Genomic DNA, 21,290 nt, shown 5'->3' on the forward strand with positions numbered 1-21,290 from the left:
GGCAGGATTGGGGAGACCTTGACTTTGGCATGACTTCCCATGTATCTTGTATGAGTTGGAATACTCCCTTTTTTTTTTTTTTTTTTGGCATTGTATGCATTACATGGGTTCTGAATCTATATACATATTTGAAGGAAGTTCAACATGCATTTTTAATGTCAACATCAAAGTAAATTTTTAATAGGTTTTTGATTTCTCTGTATGAGCTCTACTTTTTAATGTTTGCTGTTGAGGGCGCATGTCTGTCTCAATTTCAAAAATGGTCACTTTTATTTTGAAATTCACCCATCGGAAACACCCTTGGCCTTAAGCTAGGTAGAGCTGTTTGCTCCCCGCGGAGGAAGTTTTCACTATGGCTGAGGTATTTTCAGATGTTTTTGTTTTTAACCTATCTATTATGAATGACATGTATCTGAATGCACCGAACGGTAACTTATTTATGGAATTATGTTGGTTTGGGTCGAGAAAAGCTAACACTGCCCTGCTCCAAAGCGGCGCTGGTTGCTCAACATACGTAAAGCTAATGGTAGCTGACATTACTCCATGATGTAGTAGACGAATCGTAGCTTTAGTATTTAATAAACCCCCAGTTCACCCCATATATCTCTGTCGATTAGACTGATATGGTGAGTTAATAAGTTAACTGTCGTTTAACAGTTAGTTTGCTAGTTGGTTAGTCGTTGAATGAACGATAACATGAGCTAATATGCTGAAATGGTTGTTAGCATAGTCCTTATTTTCCCCAGAGCAGGGCTTCCCTAACTTCAGAGGGTCAAGGCCTTTGCCCACACTGGACACTGTCTTACAGTAACAGTATAGTCATTATTTTGTACTTGAAAGTAACTACAATATGTATGTTGTAATCACGTAGTTATAACAGTGAAACAGGGTTAAACAATTAATCTTAATGATTACAGAACAAATCCTAGTAGAGCACCAGTTTCTGCAATACTCAGACCAGCCTGTCCAACAACACCAACAACCATGCCATTTGGCATTATTGACTTATTTGACAAATAAACAATTCAAACTGAATAATGACATCTGAGAACATTATCATTTTGAGGTGTGGTAAACACCAGTCAACATTTTATCGACCGAACAAATACTCTAATCAAGAACACAATTGACAGATGAATTGATTATGAAAATAATCATTAGTTGCAGCTCTACATTTCTTAATTTCCTCTTGTACACAGATAGTGACACCAAAGAATCTACTAAATGCAATTGTTCCACATTATTTAATGGAATGCTGACTTCTAGATGGTTTATATAATGGAGGATGAAGATTAATGGCTTGTCTGGTTGAATAATTTTGAACATGTGAATTAGCAATACCTACTAAAGTGGTTGGTGACTGTATATTTCAATGAATTTGATTATTGGGAGAATTTGTGTAGCGCACTCTGAGGCCCATTTTCAATAATTGAGTGGCCTAGCTTTACAATAAATGCCAGCCTTTCTCACACATACTTAACACACACTGTGCTTCTTTGTCCAGACTCACAGCTTACAGGACCTCCAGCAACCAGCTGTCTCCTCCAAGGTGTTTATCCAGAGGGACTACGGTTCAGGAACCATCTGCAGGTTTCAGTCCAAGTTCCCCTCTGAGCTCGAGTCAAGGGTATAGTGCACTCTACATGATTGTGGTCATTCTTGACCGAGTATTCATCGAATTGGCCTTTAAACTGTGTCTTTGTTTTCAGCTTGATAAGCAGCAGTTTGAGGAGACCATCCAGACTCTGAATAACCTGTATGCTGAGGCAGAGAAACTAGGGGGGAAGTCATACTTAGAGGGCTGCCTGGCTTGTCTAACTGCATACACCATCTTCATCTGTATGGAGACACACTATGAGAAGGTAAAACTGACCAAGGATGCTGAAGCAGTTTGGAACATGCAAGAGCATTTTTCTGGATCACCAGGGGCAGGATTGTCGTTAGTTAGTCTTAAGTTTCCCCTTAACTGCTGACCGTGAAGCAGTGAGTCTGGATGCCAACTTCAGCATCGGTACAGACTCCAACGCTAATTGACTTCTTAACATCTTGTATAATGTCTGCTCCGGGTGTTTCTATTCTCATGAAAAGCACCTGGGGATACAGTAAGGATCAAATATATTCAGTCTGTCGGGTTCTGTGGTATATTGCTCAATCTTCATGGATTCTTAAGTGAACTCAAAAAAAGCTTGAAACCAACACTGATGTTGTTCATTATTATTAACACTTTTCCTAACAGTATGGCGATGTAAGCAAACTGAGTCAGATGATGTCTGGAGCTCTATTAACACCATGGGAAACTGAGTGGTCTTGGCAGACTTTGCACCATCTGAGTGCTTTTTTTAGTTGTGTATTTTATAGTGTGTGTGTGTCTCTCTCTCTCGCTCTCTCTCTCTCTGCACAGGTGTTAAGGAAGATTGCCAGGTACATTAAGGACCAGAATGAGAAGATATATGCTCCAAGGGGTTTGCTGCTGACTGACCCCATAGAGAGAGGACTCAGAGTTGTATCCTTTGCCTGGCTGATGTTCATTTATTTTAATTTATACTTCATGTTTTCACATATCAGCACATCACCCTGTGACCCTGTTACACAGGTTAAATTAGGGTTATTGTTATTAGGTTATAAATATTTCCATCTTCATGCCTTGTGAGGGTGTTTTTGGAGAGTTGTGTGCATTATTAGAATTTAGAAAACGTGTATAGTACCGAGGGTTTGTTTCCTGAACACCTTCCAGATTGAAGTCACCATCTTTGAAGACAGAAGTGTTGGCTCCGGAAGATAAAGAACCTTGATGGTATGTTGTCACTCATATTTGCTTTTTTTAAAAATACTCAACTTCAGTGGGAGAATCTTGAAAGCTGAAATGTTACATTCTTGTTCTGAGACCCTGTTCACGCCTGGTTTATTACGCGTGTCACCTTAAATACCATGTCAACTGGCCTAAGAAAAGTCAAAATATTAGAATGTGATTTTTCCAAAAAGTCAGGTTTAAAGCTGTTTTCTTGATCTATAGTCACCGAGGCTGAATAGTAATCATTTTAAAATTAATGTAGCACTTTGAAACAGTGCTATAAGCACATTACAAAGGCTGCTTTTAGATTGCTGTATTTAAAATGTAAAATTTATTACAAATATGATATAGCACTGAATGTATTGGTGGTATCATGTATTAATGCTCCGTCAAATCCATTACACAATGAATATTGAACTGAAGCATCACTTTAAAAAATCTCATCTAATTGCAATAACTATCAGGAAAATTGCAAGTCGATATTCTCCCCAAATCTTTTAGGTCCACTGATTGCTAACCATATAAGGATTCCATCGTGTAATAATGACTGCAATTTACATTCTTGGATGTATTAACACCTGACTGGCTTTAACCTCATGTTCATTTCTTCCATCTTTTTACTCTTGTATAGATGACCATATACTCTTCATCTGTCTGGGAGCAAATATCCAGATATACAGTATGCTTCATGCCAATGAATGTATATAATATTGATTTTATTTCTATTCCTGTTATTTATAAGTACTCCACTGTCTACATGCCCTTATGTTTGTAAATGTGTTTTTTGTTTATACACGAGACAGTACAGTCCAGACTGCAAGTCTTTGTGCAGTTTCTTTCTTATTATTTTTTGCATTATTGTTTCACGCTTCCATTTTGACCAAGATGTTAATGAGTGAGTTGACTTGTGTATTGACAAATGTCTATCGTAGCCATGTCATAGCTCAACTGCACTAGATCTGCCATACCACGTGAAGTGTCCTCCTTTGTGTATTTCAAATGTTACTGTCCCTTTCTCTCAATTGCGCCACAGGAATTTTAAACACTATGACTTCCACAGACTATTGCTGTAGTTGAAACAACAAGTCTACTTTTTTTTAACAGTTATTTTTGTCTTTTGTCAAAATAAATTCTGAAATCCTGACAGCTCCTCATGTTTGATCTTATTTCGAAAACCATAACACATTTATATGGTGAAAAGTAACAAACAAATTCTGAGGTGTTTTACTTGATAATTTATATAATCTGCTAATTAAAATTATTACAAAAAATAATAACCGGATGTAATGTATATGTCGTCACACGTTTGTTTACAGGTATTTTGCAATATTATATTATTTGTGACACCTGGTGGGCATTGCATTGCAATAAGGAGAGTGTGTGTGTGCATATATATACGTATAAATACAATTGGATTGGAGAAATGGCACACGTTTTTCACCAGAGCTGGAACAAAGGAATAAGCTGCTATGACAGAAAAGGGGGGAATGGGGAGAGAGTAAGTATCAGTAAGTATAAATAAACCATTCCTCCTTGTGTATTGATGGCAAATATAACTAAATGTGAAAATGTTTAAAACTGCCACAACTATTAAAAAAACATGCAACTGAGTCATGAAAGCACTCGTCAAAAACATTTAATAAAGAGTCATTTTACTTAATACTCTAATTATGACCACATGACTGTTGAAAAGCGTTTCTTTTACTCTCCGTGAAATTAGGAATTTTATTGTGAAAATATAAACCGGAGGTCGAGCTCTGTAAAAAGGAAAACAACATCTGCTTCCGGAAGCTAAACAATGCTAGCTAGCTCCTGTGTTGTTACTGGGCAGCTTGTGCATCTCTGTCACCAATAGTCCAAATTATTAACAACCCCAGGTTATAAATTCACGCTCCATCTTAACAGGGGTAAGCACGGTCAAATAACAAGTATTTATTAAGGTCGCGTTTACTCACGGACTTTAACCAATGTTGGCAGTATCTTTTCAGTATTGAAAATTAAAACAACATAACTTTTAACTGTGTTGTTCAACTAAACTAATACATCTACTGTTACTTTACAACCGTGGCTGCTAGCTCAAGTTATTCAAGTCACTGTAACGTGCACATGCGCCTTAATTGTGCTTTATTTTAACGCTAAAGCTAAGTTTGGTAGCTAAAACTTTGCACACAGTATCCCAGTCGGCAAGCAGGAACCGTTTTCTTCTTTCCACCCTGGCGTTTCCCTGTTTCGACGGCACTTATCTCCCAAAGCAAGAACTCGAGTTTGTGCATCATGTCATGGATGAGCTGGAGACATACCAACAGAAGAGCCAAAGAGAGAGGTGAGGCTGCCTTCCTTAACAGAAGAACACTTTAACTGTCCAGCTGCCTTATTTCTACCAGTTCATTGGGTTTCTGAGTGTTTTCACTTGACTTTTCTTGTCCCAGCTCACAGTCACTAAAACATTTGAATTTCATTCACAATACCCAGTAAAACAATACTGGGTTACTTTTACAGGTGGACCAGTTCATTTAGTTTGTGTACAAAACAAGACATTTGAGAAATCAATATTTCCAGGTTTGAAAAAAAAAAATGTCTCTTTTGTCCTCTTCCAGCGTGCTTCTGTTCCCGATTCTACCAAGCAGACTGCGGTACCTGATTCACAGGATCATTGAAGACCTGCCAGAGCTCACCACTTTCTCAGTAGGAGAAAGCTGGTGTCGCAGACTGGTGGTCTGCCATTCTGAGCTCAGGTAAAGAACACAGTAGACATATACATGGTGGTGGTCATCTTCTAATCAGTTATGATGTTAAATATTTCAGAGTTGTTTTAATCGCAATGTCTGATAAGATTTACTTCTTATTTCTCTATGGCAGTGTACATTATAGCCAAAAATTGGCCTTACAGGTTATACATGCATGTTTTTGACATACATTTACAGAGAAACCTTGTGACTTCAGTCTAGTCTTCTCTCAGTCCAACATGAGAAGGTGGAGAAGTAGAGCTTCATAGTTGCAAAATCTTGCATGAAGAAGTACCTTTAAAATGAAACTGATACAAGTCATTAGTGGCTAATTCAAGCTATTGTATTATTAAACATGTTGCTTTTGTTTGTGCAGGGCTGAGCTAGATGAAGATGCCAACTTGGAGAGCCACAACAGCTTATGTGAAGAGCCCGGAAGAGGTAGGGAGGAGGTGGAAGGGGTTGCTAAGCCTAAATCATCAACCCCGTCACGGAGCAGAGGACCGAAGAGGCCAGACAAACCCCTTTACGTTCCCAGAGCTGCTCGGGAAAGACTGTCCCAGCATCCATCACAACAATCCGCAGTGTGTAAAGAGTTACCAAGTCCTGCATCTAGTAGCTGTAGCTGCATGGGCAGTTCATCTGATTCTTGCTCCTGCTGTGAAACTCCAGAGTACACTGAGCTATCCAGAGAGGAGTCCCTCCCCATAGCAAATCATACTGAAGACAGTTCAGCGTATTGTCCTCTGGAAGAGAAACAAAAATTTGCACTGAAGCCACATGAAGACGAACCCCATGAGTGGGACCAGACTGTGTCTCGCTTCACTGACATGACTTTGGAGGAGGCTGTGAAAGATGAAGATGACCTTGATTGTGTGTCGTATAGCACCCAGGCAGAAGAAGACAAAGGCACAGAAACAGATGATGTAATTGCAGAGGTAAGTTAGCATACACTTCATTTTCACCATGTTTATTAATGGCATTGAAAATTAAAGGCAAGATCCCCCCAAAAAAAGTCACTCACTCAAACAATTTGTTGTGCCACCATAAGCTTGATCACAGCATGCATTGGCTCATCCCAAATAATGATAACTGAAAGCTATCATCATTTCTCCTACATGCTGGAAAGGGAAGTAAAGTGAGAGAGTTTCAGCTGCAACGTCCAAATTCACCAGTAGATGTTGCTATAATCCTACACACTTCAAGCCTTCTCCATTACATCTCAAATATTGTTAATAGGATTAACGTCTGGACTGAAAAGGGTGTCTCATGCTCCCTGAATCATTCATTCATAATTAGAAACTCAATGAATCCTGGTATTATAATCCTAAAATATGCCTGAAAAATCTGATCATTCAGTATATTTAGGTAGCCAGCTGACCACATTTAGACCTGACCAACTAAAGCAACCCCTGATCTTCACACTGACCCCACAGTCTTGTACAGTAGGCACTAAATGAAATATAAGAATATGTGACATTTTTTTGGCTAGGCAGTGCATACTCAGTGCATAGTGGAGTTTGTATGTTCTCCTCACATGTGGGTGGGTTCTTTCCTGGTACTCCGGTTTTCTCCCACAGCCAAAAATCATGCAGATTAGGTTAACTGGACACTCTAAACTTGACCATAGGTGTGAATGTGAGCGTGAATAGTAGTTCTGTCTCTGTATGTTGGCCCTGCGATCACTGGTAGTCCTGGCTTGTATGACGCCCCGTAATTTGCATTGAAAATACAATATATTAATTACACAATGAAGACTCGATTCTCGAAGAATTTTATTTTATCACGCCCATTCCATAATGTGCTATATAAACATTTAAATACATGTATTAACCTTGCCTTACTGAGCGGCCATGGCAGTTGTTTGTAATTTTTGGATATTTCCATTTGCTTTGAACCAAATTTGCATCTAATTATTTTGTGTTTGTCTCATCAGATCAAGGCCCATCTGAAAGAGGCTGTGTCCTTTTTCATTGAGCACGTCCACAATGACTTCTCTGTTTATGAGACCGTGGCCGTTACCCCAAATGAGTTTCGCCATGTGATTGAGATATATGACTTCCCGTCCATGTTCAAAACAGACGACCTCCTGGATGCTTTCAACGACTTCAGGTGTGATCACAGAGTTCAGATCCTCATACTCTCAGTTAGCCGTCTTCACAGTGACTCTGTCTTATCTTTTCAATTCCCTGAATTTACGTTTACTCAGTCTTTAGCAAGGAGAAACGTTTTCTTAAAGATTTGTAAAACATTATATAAATTAATTAATAATTAAATAAAATGACCTCAAAAATTGTTCCAGGCAATAAAAATGTAACCATGATTCAATTTTAACAAGTGTACTACTGTTTGTCTCAGTGATGGTGGAATGAAGATCAAGTGGGTGGACAACACACACGCCCTGGGTATCTTTTCCAGCGAGTCAGCAGGTATGAGCTCCCTACAATGGGTTTGAGGTGAACAGAGAATGTATGTGACTGAAAATGTACTAATATCTTAATTCTTCACCGGGTCACATGCAGCACTCCATGCCCTCTCCATATGCCATCCACTGCTGAAGACACGAGCTCTGGCTGAAGGGAGTAAGAAATCCAAAGGCAAGGCCCTGAGACGAGCAGGTACGAGACTCAAGTTGTTCAATTGTTGTTGTCGTATGTTTCAGAATAGAATGTCCAACATGCACAGTTCTGGAAACAAATATTTGCTATGTAAGGCCACAGTTAGAGAACTGACGTCTTAAAGGTGATATATGTAAGAACGTAAAATAAAGTGACCCCAGGGAGTGAGGAAAACGTGTTCAATTGAAATACTGGCTTAGTTGATAATGGTGCAGCTAGTATATTTACAAATTTGCAGGCTGCAAACCCACCGCCAACCACACAATCATGCAGTTCATAGCACTTTAACACGTGGGGTGTCAGTAGAGTGAGCCGAGAGCAGCTAGCTGACCAATAGCCACCTAAAAACCCTCAGAACCATTTAAAAAATGTCTTGACTGGAGGAAAAGAAAAATGAGGGTCTGTGTTAATACCATGGTTCTCAAACTGTGTTGTGTGTACCACCAGTGGTATGCAAGCTTCCTATGGTGGTACTCTACATGCCAGTGTCTCCTTGGGAAAGACACTTAAGCCCACATTTCAGTGTGTGAAAGGGTGAATGGCATAACTGTATTGTAAAGCAGCTTTGAGCAATTATCAAGATTAGAAAAGTGTTTGAACACTCCATCATTTTCTTGACTGTTAACTGTTGTGTTTTCTGGAACCTCAGGAGTGTCAGGATGTCCTGTATACAACGACTACGTTGTAATTACAAGTTCATGGGTTTTACTTGCGAGTAGCTGTTAAAACAGCTTGCTGCTGTGTAGTGGGAGGAAGTTGGTCAAAATGTGCAGCTGCAGGGGAAACAAACAAAATCCTTCTTTGGATAAAACGGCTTCAGACCAGTAACATGACTTGCATTTGCGTTGATGGCAAAACAGAATCAACAAGCTCATTAAAAAGGCTCTAAGATCGGCATGAAGCCAGATTCACTTGAAGTAATTCTAGGACAGAGGATGAAGACCAACTCATAATCAGTTCTGCTCCTTGAAGTCATCCCTTAAATAATGTTGTCACTGCACTGATGTACTTAACGTTTTAGGTCTTATTTTTAATTTATTTGATTGTATTGTACAAATCCTTTTCCATCACCTGGGGATTAATAAAGTTCCTCTTATGTGATCTAATGTCTCACTGGCATTAGCTTCATTTTGGTCTGGCATGTGTGCTGAACTGTCATACGTTTTGCATTCTAGAGCTTAAAGCAAAAATGATTTTCCCTTTTTACTTTCTTTTGTAGCTAATATTTACTTTGGAAAACGTTGCAACTTATTAGATATTTTGTTTCCGTGCCTGCGTCATCCAGAGTTTATCCAGCCAGTAAAAGAGCGTCCCAGGACAGACTGCGCTGTTGCCAGGCGGATGGTGACCAGAGCTCTGGGGCTGCAGGGACAAGGCAGAGTGATGCGATACTGAAGACTGGTGCTTATGCTGCTGGGATGTCCAGGTAAATGGACTAATGCAAGATATTAACACATTACAGCCACCACAGTGTAGCCAGCTGAGGAGCTGCTGAACATACAGTATCTCATGAAAGTCAGCTGGCTGTGATTTCTTCTGTTAAAAGTTTAAATTGTAAAGTGAAGGTGTGTTTCTAATGATGTAACTGTTAATTACTGCTGTCTCTCCACTTTAACTTTGCATTTATTTTGAACATTCTTCATATAAATTGAAAATTCACCCATGCATACAAAATAAAAACAGCCAACAAATGACAAGTACCCTTTAAAAAAGAAAAGAAAAAAGAGGGAGTCGGCGACATCAAAAAAGTAATTTACAATACATGTTCACACCCATGTGTGGCTCTGACAGTACACACCCACATTGTTAACATATTCCCTGATGGTAATAATTTATCAAAAGTAAAAGAATAAAGCTAAGGAGATGTCATATGAAGATGAAAATGTGTGTCTACCGTAACAATCAAGAACAAAATCAATAAATAAAACATTTTCATCGGTGAACTCAAGTACGTGGAGCGCCAAATTAAAGAAGCAAGAAGCACTGTCCCTCTCAGCTTAATAATGATGGGAATTTAAGACTGAAAATCCATCACAGGTCGTCAAAACTACTAAAGGAACCAGATACAAGCAAGTGTTGGCATAAATAAATCAACTGTATTCAGTAGATAGTGAATTCAACACCAGGGTGACCCTGACAGAAAATGAAAAAATACATCCAGCTTTCATTTATGTATATTAGAGTTGTGTTTACAATTTGTAGAAAGTTAAATACAGATGATCTTTGATTTATTTGTTGTATTGTTGCCTTAGATTGTGTTCTTGGCTTCTAGTGAAGTCCAGAACTATGAGATTCGTTTAAAAAAAACATACAGTGCAAGATTCTTGCAGCACCAGTTTCAGCACCATACTGTTTTCATCCTTCCCAAATAAGCTCCACTAATAGGTAAATAAAAAGCAGGTTTTTCATTGAAGACTAGAAAGGGACTTTTTTTTTAACTTGGTTAATTGAATAAATAAGATCTCTAAAAAAGCACCAGGTCAAAACCTTGAATTCACTAAAAAGACGAGTGAGTCTGAGACATAACGTCTTGTACAGCTGAATGTGGTTTAATACACTTAGAAAGCAAGCAATAATTGTCCTTTGTTCAAGTGGAGCTCAACATCAGTCCAGCACAGCTCCAAGGGAGTGAAGCTGCACACCCCCTCTAGTGGTTGTCAGATATTCTTAATGCCATTCCTATTGTTCGTCTGTCCGCCTGTGTTGTCCATCTCTGGTCTACCTGTGTGAAAGCTGGTTGGTCAGGAGTCCAGGGAACATGTCGTCTGTTTCCGAACTCATTGAGCCACCTGTGAGGTCAGAGAGAATGAGAACATTTAAAGTCTAACACATCTAAGCTTGAGATTGGGGTTTACACAAACGTTTGGAAAGCAACCTTTTACAACATCATCTTACATTCGGTTTGTTTTTTACAGAAAGGCCCAGCATCACACGTCCAGTTAGCAATGGCCACAGAGGGTTCACCATCAACAATAACACTACCATCCTACCACCACGTCTGCCTCATCGCCGCATGTCATCTGCCCTGCTCAAGGGACCTTCACCAACAGACTAGAGCTGCAGCTAACGATTATATTCATAATCGATTCATCTGTCGAGTATTTTCTCAAACCTGGAAATCTTTCGCAAATGTCTTGTTTTGTCTACAAATGAAAATCATTCAGAAAATATTGACATTTAAGACGCTAAAACGATAAGAATTCTTGTTTTAATAATGAAAAAAACCCTCATACGGATACATCGATTATCAAAATAGTTGACGTTTCAACTCTGATCCCTGACTTTTGGACATTAGTGTTGATGTTCCTGTTTTTCCTTGTGTTACACATAAATAATAAGACAAATATACTTCAGTATTGACAAGGCAATGCAGTATGAAACACTCAAACTAGAGACGCTCATATTCTTGCTTTGATTTAATTGCATGTCGCCTTAAAAGTGAAATGTGTTTCATAGTTTGCTAATTTTCGGGCAGGTTTATTTTTGTTTCCTCCTGACCCATAATTCTATCATTGCATTATTCTGTCTACGAAGCAAATGATCTCTGATAAACTGATTATTAACAGCCCTACGGACAAATGTAGTGTAGATGCATTAGCACATGAACAAGTAACTAACTCCTTTCAACAGCCAGCATTTCCACCACATTATACTGGGCTTTATATATATATTTTTATGTTTATCTTCATTTAAAAAAATGTTTTATTATTTAAAACAAATTGCGAGATTGTTCAGGTCTTCATATTTATTTGAATAATCTAAATAGACAGTAGCTCAGGATTGTTACGTTATGCTACTGAAAATAATAGAAGATTTCAGAAGTAACCAGTTTAAATTTGCCACTGGAAGTTTGAATGTCGATGTTACTGTAATTCCGTACTTTTTAAACTGGTATAAACTGATGTTTAAAAATGTCGGTGTGTGATTAAAGAAGCATGTGGAAAAGAAACAGTGGTTTCAGTGTAATGCAGCGGCATGGTGGGGCAGTGGTTAGTAGTGGTAAGCTACTAACTGTTGCCTCACAGCAAGAAGGTGCTGGGTTCAATTCCTGGTCTGGGACCTTTCTGTGTGGAGTTTGCATTGTTGTCCTTATCAGAGAGAGCCATTATGTGAGGCTCATGTGGAGGATAAAGCACTAGAAGATGGATAGATGGGTAATTTCTCGTGGCAAATTCCACAGTAGGGGTGGGCTTTTCTAGCAAAAAAAAGCTATCTCAATATTCAACTGTGTTCATCGAATATTGGAATATTCTAAACTTCAGTGCATGAGAGCTAGTGATCGTACTGCAGGGTTCCCTGTGTGTTAAGCTAACAAGTTGCATTCAAAGACCCTGGTAAATGTAATCACTTCTGCCTAATCTCCGCCATTTTGGACTTAGAGCTTGATCTTAATACAAATGGAGTAACTGAATAATCAAATAGTCCAAAACTCTTCTCTCTAACTCCCTGTCACTCTCACTCAGGTTTAAACCCTCATCTTCCAACAGGTCAATATTATGACTACTGTCAAAAAACACTATCAACCAACCCATATTTGTAAGAGACTCTGGGGGGGGGGGGGGGGGTTGTGGAACGTTGCAGTTTCCCTCTAAGATTACGCTGTAGCCACTGCAGCTGTGTTGCAGCTGTAGACCGGGCGATCCTCTGGTCCATCTCCCAAAGTTTTAACCATTTCCAAGTCATTTATTTGTCAAGATGTGTTTCCCCAGATCTTAACTTGGGTTTGATGTTATTCTAACCCTAGCCACAAAGGGATGTTGGAAATTCAACTGATTTGTTTGCCTACAACTGATCTTCAGCGCCTTGATTTGATTTGTTCATTACCACAATGGCCGTCACCTCATCTACAGTATTATATTGTAAAATTCTTGAGAAAATTAGACTTGATTGTACCATTGAATGCAGCAGAAATGACATTGTTTCTAAACGTGTTATAGAAGAAGTCTCAGTATTGTAAAATAAAGCTCCATTTCCCCAGCACTTTAGCCGCCATTCCAATTCCTGTACACCTGCTCATTAATGCAATTCAGGAGCTTCAGCGAATGCTCACATCAAACATCACGTCTGAGAAACAAAAGAGTCAGAAAGTCTACAGATAACCACTCTTTGCAACTGTGGTGAGTGGGAAATACATCCCAGAATGCATGGCACAGTGGACATGCTCCCACATCAGGTTCTTCCACTGGTATCAGCCAAGACCATAAATGTGAGACTGCAGTGAGCAGAGACTGAGAAAACAGCCTGGTCTGATGTGTGTGGATTTGTGCTGAGGTGGCAGATTGTGTGGTCGCAGTGGACAAGCATGAATCCATGGACCCAGTCTGGCCTTGACTGTGTCAACTGTCAAGGCTGCTGGCCGTGGTTTAATAGTGTGGGAAATGTTCTCCTGACACACTTGGGCCTAGTTGTGTGGTAAAAGTAATGTCACTCAACGTGTTCATCCCTTTATGGCCACAGTTTACTACAGTAGAACTTTTTTCATAGTGTAACAAAGCTTTTATTATTGTAAGCTTTATTTAACCAGGAATAAAAACTCATTGAAATTAAGAAATCTCTTTTGCAAGAGTGTTCTGGCCAAGACGGGCAGCAGTTAATAGGCCAGGGCACACATACAAACACTCAAGTGTACACAAACAAAATAAAGCAAATTAGTAGTGCAATAATAGTGGGATGTAAAAGCATATCATCTAAAAATATTTAATAGTCTCCAGATATGAAGCAGACCCAAGATGGATTTACGCTGTAAAAAATGAAAATATGTACTGGTGTAACACCATTTTCTGGATTTTTTCTTGTTTCAAGAAAACTTAACTTAAGTGCCATTTTCTTGCTGCACTGGCAGATAATTTTGCTTGAAACAAGTAATTTTCCCCTACAAGTGGTTATATTTTCTTGTTTGTTTTTTTTTTGCAGTGTGTATAAATTAAGATGTGCCAATGTTTGGAAGTCAGACAAGTCAGACCACCCAACACTAACATACAATAACCAGCGATGTAGTTATTAGCACTTGAAACTCCACGATAAACTGTTTCCAGCTTTGAGAAGACCCATACATGAACAAGCTTCTTTTTGGCCTCAAAGGACAGACGGACAGAGTTTAAACAAGTTTTAAATCATTCAAATTAGACTGAATAGTGTTAAAAAGCAAGCTGGGAGAGACATTAATTAAATTAAATTAAATTATAAAAGACATTATTGTTCACATTTTTGATATCTAGAATGAAAGGAAGCGGTCCTAGGACCAACCCCTGGGGGACACCATTAGTTACTGTAGACCAATTGGAAGTAGAGCCATTCGTCTATTAGAGAGGTCATTATCAAAACAGCCAACTGTTTTCTGAAAGACCAATCAATACTCATGAGTCTCTGCTTCAGTATTTTGTGAAGCTTTTTTAATAAGTTATAATGCAAACTAATTAAATATTCAGGTTTATTTGAAGTGTGGTTGTACAAGTATTAAAACATTATCGACACCGACTTTGCCAAGTGCACCCGGGCACTCGTTCTCAATATGTCTGGAGGAACGGATTTCAGCCTCTTTATAAAATACTCACCTCATAAAATCAACGGTCTCGTAAGTCTTTGGGTACGTTTGTGTCACTAAGGTAAACCAGAATGAAGGATTCCAAACACAGAAGTCACAAGATAACACGTTTGAACTTACCAATAGAGGCAGCAGTGTTGCCTGTGTCTGCTGTGAGCGTGTTTGTGAAGTCTGTGTTGATAATGTGCTAATACCTATGACCTATGGCTTTAATTCATTTAAACAGGAGATCAGGATGCTTGAAGGATGACTAAGTCTCACCTATACGACAGTTGTATGTCCATATCCTTTGTCCGTCGTACCGAGAGCGACACTTCATTATGTTGTTGGTATAATCTGACTCTGCAACTTCATAGTTGGGGTTTATCACAATCTGGGAGAGACAGAGAGAGAAAAACAGATAATGCAGGTTTAGTGATTAACATAACGCTGCCACAGATGATTTTTAGTGTAGGAGTTAAGAGATTCAATAGCTTCAGTCTCCATCAGACACTTCTGTGTATTGCTCACACTGAAGCACGCCAAACCGAAGCACACGCAGAGACATGGAAAGTGGTTGTTTGGTCTATAAAACCACACTGGCTGGAGATGAGATGATCTTTCCTGCAGCAGCAGACTCACCTGCAGGATGTAGTCGCCGGGCTTCACGTCTGTGATGTCAATCCACTGACAGTCGATGTCGTGTCTGTAGGTGTCCCAGCAGCCAACTGTGATTCCTTGTGCCCCAAAGTTTGCACACTCATACCTTTTCTGGATACCTGTTGTAATATCAAAATGAAATGGTATTTATTTTCTGAATATAGATGTAGTACAGAAGCACAACTCTACACAGAACTACAATGTGTCGTCAAATCGGGGGGAAAAAAAGAAGAAAGGAGTTTGTATTCACCCTCATCACAATAGGTGTCTTCCAGGCAGAAGCTGGCTTTGTGTCCCTCCGCCACTTTAGTTCCGTTTAAACTCATGAGGTCATAGTGGGTGAAAACCTCCATACTATGGTAATGTCTATGCAGGACAAAGAAAAAGAACAACTCAAAAGTTTATTTACAGCACCAGTGCAGAGGGGAGGACCTGAGTTTCTAAACAGATGCACACACATACCATGTTATGTTACGAAAAAGAAAACATCAGGTTTAAAGGTGTAGTGTGTGACTTTGAAATATAAACAAATGTGAATCTCTATCGCTCTGTATCGCAGGGTTTGGTTTCCCTGTCTCTTGTGACATTTCCATGTCACAACTGATGGAGGGAAGGCAGAAGCACAACAGCCACGTAGCACCAGTAACGGGTGACGCAAAGAAATGCCCATGAAAAGTTTCAGAAGTAGATTCTCCTGCCAAATATAATATATACCATACTATATATATTTTATTCACAATCACCATTTTGGCTTCTCACAATCATCTGATATTGGAAATCCATGCTCAACCAATAGAACACAAAATAGTGTTCCTTAAACAACTGCCGGTCCAACTGCCAGAACTGTATGTTCAACCAGAGCTGCTGCTGTTCTTGCACCATGCAGCTCCAACGTGACGAGTAACACTACGTTAAAAGACAGGCATACAACACGTATCAATCAAAGTATCATGGAAACAAAGGCCAAAGCATAGAGCTCTCTGTGGATGTGTGTGATATGGTGCTTTTCCACTACATAGTCCCGGCACGCCTCGCCTTGACTCTACAGGGTTTGGTGTGGTTTTCCCATTACTATAGTACCTCCTCAACGTCCTCATAGCACAGCTGCATGAAACTGCAGCTGAGAGAGAGACTGTGGAAGAACGGGGGTACAGATAGGTATGTCATGATGCTGCACTGTTTTGGAAATTACTCAAGTCCCTCAGAAACCACTTTTATAAAAAAGCAGCATTGAACAAACACTGAAGTCTCACCTGTGACATTCATGCCAAACCCAGGAATGGTGTGCTGCCCGTGGCCTGAAGTCTGACAGGCCATTGTTGTGGATCTGGGAGGAGAAGCGCAGTAGACGGCGGTAGGAGCTGGGGTCAGCTTTGTCTGCGGTTTTGGAAAGACAGCTCTCCTCATGGGCACACTGCAGCGCGTACATGGGCCTGTCCTCCAGGTATGTGGTCTGCTCTACGACCGGAGCATTGAGGACCAAGTCTGGGGCAGCTGAGAGAGACAGACCATGGTTTATAAGTTTATATCAGAGACTGTATTAGGGAGGGGAAAAGCTTGATGAACAGAAACTGGGAAAAGAATCAGTTAGCATTGACCTCAGATTTCACATTTGTGCTGTGTCATGTTTTGAGAGGCTCTATTCATTTTGGCGCAGCATATTATTTTATTTCCTTAGAGCAGTGGTTCCCAAACCTCCCCTCCCGACAATTGACCTCCAGCCACGTAACCACACACTTATAAAGAAAGTTGTGTCATTTGTTTCTTGAGTATAAAAGTATAAAAGAATATTGTCAGAGCACTAAGTTGTTTTCTGGTTTGGTAGTTGAGGCCAACCATGAAGTAAGGATACAGTAAGTAGCCACCAGGGGTCTATATGAAAATTAACCTATTTCTTAATTGACATACATAACATCAGTAAGCATCTTCCTGAGGAGTTAATCACTAGTTTAAGGTCTTCTTCAATAGAACATGATTCAGTTGTTGTTTGTTTTGGGGGTTTACTCCCTTCAGTCTCCTCTTTAGCAGGTCAAATGCAGCTCTATATTGGGGTTAAGTGTGGGGATGGACTTGGCCAGTCTTGCTGCATGATGAAGGATCTCCCCATCGTCTTCAAATTGGCAGACAAAATGTTTCTGTAGACTTCTGATTTCATGGTGCTGCTGCCATCATGTGTTACATCATCAATGAAGATTAATGAGCCCATGCCAGAAGAAGCCATGACATGACCTCCACCGTGTTTCACGGATGGTATTGTATGTTTGGGATTATGAGCAGATCATTTCTTTCTCCAAACTTTAGTCTTTCCATCACTTTGGTAAGAGTTCATCTTTGTCTCATTAGTCCATAAAACTTTTTGAGGCTTGTCTTTGTACTTTTAGGCAAATTCCAGCCTGGCCTTTTTATTCTTCTTGCTAATGAGTGGTTTTCCATCTTCTGGTGCAGCCTCAGTACGTTTGTTCATGAAGTCTTCTGTGATACCTTCACTCCTGCTCTCTGGAGGTTGTTGCTGATGTCACTAACAGTTGTTTTAGGCTCTTTCTTTACAGCTCTCGCAATGTTTCTGTCATCAACTGCTGATGTTTTCCTTGGTCTACCTGTTGGACATGTGTTGCTGAGTACACCAGTGGTTTCATTCTTCTTTAGGACATTCCAAATGCTTGTACTGGCTATGACCAATGTTTGTGCAATGGCTCTGATTGATTTCCCATCTTCTCTCAAATTCACAATAGCTTGTTTTTCACCCATGGACAGCTCTCTGGTTTCATGTTGGTTCCACTTCTAAATGCAGTCTGCACATGCAAAACCTATCCTGCCCAATCTGAAACTGAGCGTAGACATTCAGTGCTATTTATTGTTTGAATAAACAATGTAATAGGACACACCACACCTGTCAGTCAATTGTTCCAATATTTTTGCTCTCATATTCATCTTTTGATGTCAAACCCAAATGTGTTCAGACTATGGCAAAAATAAAGGGATTGGCCTCACTGTTCTAATACTATAGGAGGACACTGTAGCTCTTTAACCATTCAACAGTATATACTTGTTTGCTACTTGTATCCTGAATGTTCTTACCCTGAGTGCATGAGACGCCAGCAGCGAAGCGTCCACCTCCTTTGGGACAGATTGTGTGTTTCCCGTGATGTAGGCACTGATCCAGGGTCAGCTCTGTTCCTGAACACCTCACACCACTCATCACCACTGCATCAGAGGAGGAATCTCCCTGCCAGTACCACGTCTCCTACAGAGAGAGTTAATCAACAATTAAAATCAGTGTATAGAGGTGGAATGAGAAGCTGGTTATGTGAGACACCGCGATGTGCCACCCAGAGATTAAGGAAACATGTTACATTTAAATACTTGCTTCACTGATAACAAAAGTTCAGCCAAAATATTTACAAAATACATTTTTATTTGTGGGCCACAGACTTTGTTTGTTCGTTGAGTGTTACGGGCTGTTACATGGCACTTTAACACATGGGATGCCAGCAGAGCAAGCAGAGAGTGTCGGAAATACTGAAAGATGTCAAACCTAAAAAGCCTCACTACTCCTCTCAAAAACGTCTCACCCAGAGGAGAAGAAAGACTTTCTCTCCCACTCCCTCATACACTTTGTTGGTGGATATTTAACACGTATAACATCTTTAGTCCATTACTGTCATTGTGTCGTCTCCTCTCATCAGGTGATAATCGTCTGCTGCTGCTCTAAAGCAGACACACTTGTGTTAGCGTCTGTGCATGAACAAAGAGCAGGATCTTGTATCGATATTTTGGCCAATCTGGCAACTTCCCTGAATCCCAATCCTGCTTTGCTTTAAAGTATGATTGCAGTAACCATTTAAAAAACTTGCATATTTTACATAGATCACCTTTGACCTAGAGAAAACGGACCTAGAGACCTAGAGAACCCTAACCCTATGTGAACCCTGGTTTTGTGCTTCTTGTGTGCGAAGGCAAATACATGGAAAGGATTGTGTTACATTAGACTGATTGATGCTCTTCCCTGTTTCTAGTCTTTGTGAAGTCTCAGCCATGTTTACTGTCTGTAGCTTCATATTTAGTACACAGATGGGAGTAAAAAAAAAGGGGGAATTTACCATGTCAAACTATGTCTTCAAATGTGAGGTGAGTCAGTCTCAAGTTACATGATGACATCTATTTATGCTCAAAGCAGCCGTTTGAAGATGTTGCTCACAGTGTTTGGGAAAAGAAGATTTGCGTGTGACACAATCTTAATTTCCACCTGTATTTCATTTGCCGACACGTGATTGTAGTCATACCAAGAGGCAAATCTAATCAGAGTGTAAATGACTGTTATCCTCACAATCCTGACTCAGACTTGCTGCAAACCAAGGGGGGAACTGTAAACTGTGAGAGAAACTCATACTTTCCATCTTCTTGGAATTAAGTGGAGGGCTCAAAAGAGAGAAACCAAGCTGAGGGATATGGATGTGGGGGGGTTTGCTGGTGGGTTGAGGACGGACAGACAGACAGACAGACAGACAGACATACAGTACAACAGTATAGTTTAAGCTCTGTGTCACTTGTTCCATCTGGTGGTGGGATTTGCCTGCAGAAACGTTTAAAAGTCAGACAGGAAAGAGTCTGTAGGGAACCGGTTTCCTCGCTGAGCTATGATAACAGGGAGCAGACTTTTATGACTCCTAAGCCTGTTGTTACCATGGAAACTACTACACAATGGCAACCTACTGCATGTGGCGATGAAGAGATATGATGATAGATTCCTACTGACCTGACTGATCTTTTTTGTCCACAGATGTGAACATTTGTCTTGGACTTTTTTTATTTTTATTTTTTACAAATGTCTGACACTGGAAAAAGACACTGTTTACTGTCTGTAGCTTCATATTTAGTACACAGATGGGAGTAAAAAAAACACTGTTGATAAAGTCTATCAGATCCACATGACTCTCTCTGTGTCTTGGGCCACCCAGCGATATTCCTGTGCTGCACACAGGAAGTGATTAGTCGTATATGAAGGCAGACGGAGTAGGACTGAAAACACAAAAAAGTGCCCATGAAAATATTCACAAGTGAATAATGTAATGTAATGAATTGCAGAAAAAAATCCCAGTTGAAGATGCAATGAAGACACAGCAAACAAATAACGTTACATTGCTTCACGATAAGATACGATAAGATACAAAAGGTTACACACTGCAGCTTTAAAAATGTTGCTTTGCTTTTTTAAAGATTGATTCTGTGTTGAATGTTTTTACTGATTTGATTTAGCTCAGAATCACTCTCAAATAATGGCCTGTTATTTATGTTGTTATGTTTATGTAGTCTGTTGGCTATATTTGTTACCTTTCACATTAACTACATCCAACCTCAGCACTATGACGCATATTTTCATATTTTCTAGCCTCTTATTATTTAATAGTTGTTTCAGGGACGGTTGTTCATTTGTCCAAATACATTTTTAAAATGGCATCTTTGGCTGGGTTTATATGACATAATACTTATTATGACATTTTTGAATCTTGTGCCTGGCAAACTAAAACTAATTATTTACAAAAAAATAAAAATGAATAAAAAACTAGCAAACCTGCGCTAAAAACAAATTAAAACTCTCTTGTTTCAAAAACAAAACTATTATAACCTCGGTAATGACAAGAAAACAAAGACATGATGACATGATGACATGTTTACATGCTGCTCCATCACTTACTGTATTTGTCCCAAACAAAGCTCATGTGATAAACACAGGCCAAGTCACATTTAATAAACATAAAGCTAGCTTTAGGGCACGTTTGCATGATTCACACATACTTTCCACAGTAATAAAATCTTAAACCACAAATGCCGGACTGGTGTTTGCCTTAAAGGGACAGTTCAGGCTTTTTGAAGTGTGGTTAGATGATGGTTACGACACAGCGAGCACACCGCACCATGTGTGGACTTGCCTGGGAGCCAGACACGTGCACTCACTGACACACGCTGCTGTC

At 39.7% G+C, this 21,290-nt stretch overlaps 3 protein-coding genes across 3 annotated transcripts in view; 2 read left to right on the plus strand and 1 right to left on the minus strand.

Moving 5' to 3' along the window:
* The first annotated feature begins 215 nt into the window (after positions 1–215).
* Positions 216–3,935, plus strand: LOC131460892 (golgin subfamily A member 7-like). Its single transcript, XM_058631769.1, has 6 exons — positions 216–361; positions 1,505–1,627; positions 1,710–1,862; positions 2,402–2,503; positions 2,735–2,794; positions 3,423–3,935. Exons 1-5 carry the CDS (start codon positions 353–355, stop codon positions 2,780–2,782), a joined length of 435 nt encoding a protein of 144 aa, XP_058487752.1. The 5' UTR covers positions 216–352; the 3' UTR covers positions 2,783–2,794; positions 3,423–3,935.
* A 646-nt stretch (positions 3,936–4,581) lies between these two features.
* On the plus strand, positions 4,582–11,455 carry r3hcc1 (R3H domain and coiled-coil containing 1). Its single transcript, XM_058631489.1, has 8 exons — positions 4,582–5,114; positions 5,389–5,526; positions 5,894–6,455; positions 7,454–7,629; positions 7,876–7,946; positions 8,040–8,135; positions 9,421–9,561; positions 11,051–11,455. The coding sequence occupies exons 1-7, from the start codon at positions 5,071–5,073 to the stop codon at positions 9,528–9,530; spliced, it is 1,197 nt and encodes a 398-aa protein (XP_058487472.1). The 5' UTR covers positions 4,582–5,070; the 3' UTR covers positions 9,531–9,561; positions 11,051–11,455.
* The window catches only part of loxl2a (lysyl oxidase-like 2a), a 40,087-nt gene continuing 28,537 nt past the window's right edge, over positions 9,741–21,290 (minus strand). Inside the window, exons 9-14 of the mRNA XM_058631488.1 lie at positions 18,397–18,562; positions 16,572–16,812; positions 15,569–15,684; positions 15,301–15,437; positions 14,941–15,052; positions 9,741–10,924 (exon numbers count right to left, since the gene is read on the minus strand). Coding sequence (XP_058487471.1) covers positions 10,854–10,924; positions 14,941–15,052; positions 15,301–15,437; positions 15,569–15,684; positions 16,572–16,812; positions 18,397–18,562 — 843 coding nt within the window. The 3' untranslated portion in view covers positions 9,741–10,853. The remainder of the gene's footprint in view (positions 10,925–14,940; positions 15,053–15,300; positions 15,438–15,568; positions 15,685–16,571; positions 16,813–18,396; positions 18,563–21,290) is intronic.

Source organism: Solea solea, chromosome 6, assembly GCF_958295425.1.
Source record: "Solea solea chromosome 6, fSolSol10.1, whole genome shotgun sequence".
Lineage (NCBI taxonomy): Eukaryota > Metazoa > Chordata > Actinopteri > Pleuronectiformes > Soleidae > Solea > Solea solea.

Coding starts and splice junctions, on each gene's coding strand:
- LOC131460892 (XM_058631769.1), top strand. Junction 1,628..1,709: donor CCTCTGAGCTCGAGTCAAGG/GTATAGTGCACT, acceptor CTTTGTTTTCAG/CTTGATAAGCAGCAGTTTGA. Junction 2,504..2,734: donor TAGAGAGAGGACTCAGAGTT/GTATCCTTTGCC, acceptor AACACCTTCCAG/ATTGAAGTCACCATCTTTGA.
- r3hcc1 (XM_058631489.1), top strand. CDS start 5,071: ATGGATGAGCTGGAGACATACCAACAGAAGAGCCAAAGAGAGAG. Junction 5,527..5,893: donor GTCTGCCATTCTGAGCTCAG/GTAAAGAACACA, acceptor TTGTTTGTGCAG/GGCTGAGCTAGATGAAGATG. Junction 7,630..7,875: donor GATGCTTTCAACGACTTCAG/GTGTGATCACAG, acceptor TGTTTGTCTCAG/TGATGGTGGAATGAAGATCA.